General features: G+C 43.6%; 1 protein-coding gene across 1 annotated transcript in view; it reads right to left on the bottom strand.

The window, feature by feature from the left end:
* RPS23 (ribosomal protein S23) overlaps positions 1 to 1,258 on the bottom strand; it is a 13,529-nt gene extending 12,271 nt beyond the window's left edge. Inside the window, exon 1 of the mRNA XM_031061919.1 lies at positions 1,207 to 1,258. Within this exon, the coding sequence (XP_030917779.1) occupies positions 1,207 to 1,258 (52 nt within the window). The remainder of the gene's footprint in view (positions 1 to 1,206) is intronic.
* Positions 1,259 to 3,949: the final 2,691 nt, after the last annotated feature.

Here is a 3,949-nt window from a genome sequence, read left to right as displayed (position 1 = left end):
AGAAAGGCTGGACACACCCAGATTCCTCCATCTTGCCTCCTGAACCCCCATACCAAAAAACCCAAAATCTTCTTTTCCAGCCCGTGATAATTTCACTATTATTCTACCTAAACTGTTGTGGCTTGCTGATCTTCATCTAAGGTTGGTAATTTGCTCCATGGGTCATAATCAAAACCACAGGTGTCTTGGGCTCTGTGACAGGGTCTCTGAGACCCCTAGCAGGGGTCCTGGTGTCCTGGACAGCCAGAGGTGTGTCCTGGGTCCTGACAAGTCATTGGGTTAAAAGGGAAAATAATCCAGGTGTCAGCTCTTAATTGGATAGCTTAGCTTTAAAAGACCTTGTAACAAGACATTGTTGGCCATTTTTGTGGTCCTTTTCCAGCGCACTGAGCCTGGTGTGGGCAGCAGGCAAAACTCCACATAAGATAATAATAAACAAGAACCTGAAGACCGAAAAAACCCAGTGTGTCTCTCTTTCCTGACACAGAACCACCCCAGGGAGGGCCCAGCCTGAGCCCCAGACCCTGGGGAATGGGGAACAGGTACCCCAGCAGGTCCCCATCCCTGGGGGGACCCAAAAGCAGGGCTGGGCACACGGGTGGGGTGGCCTTGGCCGTGCTGGGAGATGGTTGGGCTGATGGTTTTGTGGCTCTTTTCCAACCTCACTGTCTCTGTGAGCACAAAGCAAAGCACAAACATACTGACAGTAGTTCTGTCCAACTACTATAAACACACATACCTTATTTAAAAACAATACTTACTAATTTCAAATACAGTACCTACTTGTAAGCCTTAAAGCACAATACACAAAGCTTCATTATTAAGCTTAAAACTTCCTAATGTCTCACTAAATACACTTTTCTACGGCTTAATGACTTATTCTAAACAAGTGTTAATACACAGACCATTGTTCTATTTGTCCTTACTTTTCTACTTTTTACATAATTTTTCTGCTGACCAATCTCATAACTACTGCTTAGGTCCAATCCCAGTTCTGTTGCCTCTAAAGCCTGCCTTTTGCAGCTTCCCAAAAACCCTCTAATTTTATAGATTCCCACAGGAGATGGTTGGGCTGCCTGGTTTTATGGGTCTTTTCCAGCCTCACTGGCTCTGTGGTTCTTGCTTGCAGCTTTTCATGGAATCCTGGAGTGATGTGCGTTGGGAGGGACCCTAAATCCCATCCAGTGCCAGCCCTTGGGGGGGTACCAGTTGCTGGTTTCTCTGGGTCTGGATTGAAGGCATTGAGGTGGGAGTTCATGTTCACACTCAGGTGTTTATTATTTCTAATCAGTAAAACAGTCTCACTGCTGTGAGTTGGGCAGCTTTTCATTTGGAGGCACAAAATGGCCAACAATGTCTTGTTCCAAGGGCTTTTAAGACTAAACTATCCAATTAAGAGCTGACACCCAGATTATTTTAATTTTTAACCCAATAACTGATCCCACAGAGCCCCCAATGCAGACTTTTCTGCCCAATTACAAAATGCCACCCAAACCCACGGAGAAGAAGGAAGAAGAAGCATGAAGGAGAAACCCAGGATGACACCCTGTGCCCTCCATCTTGCTGCCATCCACTAAACAGACTAAAAACCCCAAAACCTCAATTTCTCACCCAGTGACACACCTGCACTGCTCTCTATAATCTATTTCCCACTTCTGTGGGTCCCAGTCTGTCTTGAAGTCTGGGAAACTTTCTCCATGGATGAGGGTCAGAGTCAGTGCTGCCCTGGGGGCACCCCAGAGCTGACAGAGATATAATTATATATAAATAAAAGAAAATATTCCCTGTGTGCTCTGGGTTTCCACAAGCCCTGCCATGGCTGGGACACCTTCCACTGTCCCAGGCTGCTCCAAGCCCCATCCTACCTGGCCTTGGGCACTGCCAGGGATCCAGAGGCGTTGTGATTTTTTTAATTTCTGCCCTGTCCCCAGGCAGATCTGCACAGAGTGAAGTCCTGTAACAGAAACAAGCTTGTTTTCTGAAAAGCTGCCAAGCTGCATCCATCCAAATCGTGAACGTTCCCTTCCCCTTTTGGGAATGACTCTGAAGAGGCAGTAATTAGATATAAACACATCATTTTTAACACAGCCTGTGCTCGTGGCTTAAGTGGAAAATACATATTTTGTATTTACGTATTTGTGTCTACGTAGGGCTGGTTTTACATTCAATCTTTACATAATATCTAACAAAAAAAATTTCTAAATATTGTAAAAGTCCAACCTCCCCCTGCAAAAAAAACCAAAAAAAACCCCAAGCAATCCCAAACCATTCCATAAACCCCATCAACACTTGGAGGAGAAAACATTACTGTTATAAAAGACAGCTCTTGAAGATGCAGTTCCAGGTGTTGGAATGCAGTTGTAGTTTGGTAATTTCAAAACCATTTTGTCTTTGTGAAAATGCTGCAGCTTTGCTTTACGAAGTTAGGAATACTTAAAAGCTGACTAGGAAGACAATTGGTGAACATAAATAACATATTAATATACCATGACAAACTGGTATTTATTGGACAAATATTCATTAAAAAGTCAAGATCTGGGAAAGAGATGGTTTGCCATGGAGCTACTGTGGGTTTGCTCTTTCCTTTTGAACTATACCAGAACTTTGGGACACTTCTGTTAAGACAAAATTTGTTTCACCACATTCTTCAAAAGTACTGGTTTGTTCTTGGGTTTTTTTTTTTTGGTGGGATTTTGTTTGTTTTGGGTTTTTTTTTGGTTTTTGTTTGTTTGTTTGTTTTAATCCAATATGTCATGATTTAACCCTAGATTGCAGCTAAACACCACACACAGCCTCTCCCTCTTTCCTGGAAGGGAAGAAGGAAGGGAATTGGACCAAAAATGGGTTCAGATAAGAACACTTTACTAACTGAAATAAATAACAGTTAAAAGCACATGTCTGATTTGAGACAACAAACAAGAATAAAGTCAATATTCAGGCTGATGAGCGAGAGGTGTGCAGGCACAGGGGGCCTCAAGGTGTGTCCCTGGAGGCACAGGGGCTTGGGACAAGATGACCATTAGTGTCCAACCCAAATTATTCTGGTTTTCTGGGACCCACAGAGAGGCTGAGTCTCCTTCCTTTTTTCAGATCTCCCCTCGTGGGCACAGCCCTCGGGGCAGCTTTGGAGAGAGCTGCCAGATAAGCGCTTCTAAAATTAAATGTCTCGGTTGGCCAAGCAGACAAATCCACCCAAAATCCCACCACTTATCCTGAAACTCCTGCTATAATCTGATCTCGGGTGCCTGGCGCCCCGTGGTGCTGCACAGCTTGGTTGTGACACACTCTGGGATTTTTGTGGGGTTTTTTGGGGAGGCAAAAAAAATTTTTGGGGAGCAAAAAACCTTCAAATATTACTCCTGCACTGATATAATGCTACCTCTTGCAGCTTTGGTGGCAAAATGGGTTCTCCCTTTCACAAAGAGTAGGAACACACTATATTTCAATAGCTCTTCTTTTCCTTTAAAATTACTAGAACTTGTTTTTTTTTTAATTTTTCCAAGAAATGGAATGGGCAGTTGAAGATGGGAACAAATATCTTCCAGACAAACAAGTAGAGAGGACCACATTTTTTTTCTCAGTTGGTAACAGACCACATTCTTTTTCTCCAGTTCTTCAGTTTGGATGTAAGTTCACAAAACCAGGAAGCAAGAAACTCAAACATTGAAACAAACAAACATTTTTGGAGGTAATTTCACCCCTGACCCTTCCTTGAAGGTGAAGGAAGGCCTGGAGTCTGCATGGGGATTTCTCAGGGATGGGATCCGGGATCCAAAAAAAGGTAATCCCGGAATCCCAGACTATTTTGGGTTGGATGGAACCTTAAATCCCACCCCCTGCCATGGCAGGGACATGTAGTTATTAATTGTTGTGGTGGTGTTGTGAGGGTCCCCAGGACGAGGTGAGAGATGAGAATTGACTCCAAGTTCTCAGAAGGCTGGTATATAGT

Source organism: Geospiza fortis, unplaced genomic scaffold, assembly GCF_000277835.1.
Source record: "Geospiza fortis unplaced genomic scaffold, GeoFor_1.0 scaffold43, whole genome shotgun sequence".
Classification (NCBI taxonomy): Eukaryota; Metazoa; Chordata; class Aves; order Passeriformes; family Thraupidae; genus Geospiza; species Geospiza fortis.
This window is presented reverse-complemented; position numbering and strand designations above follow the sequence as displayed.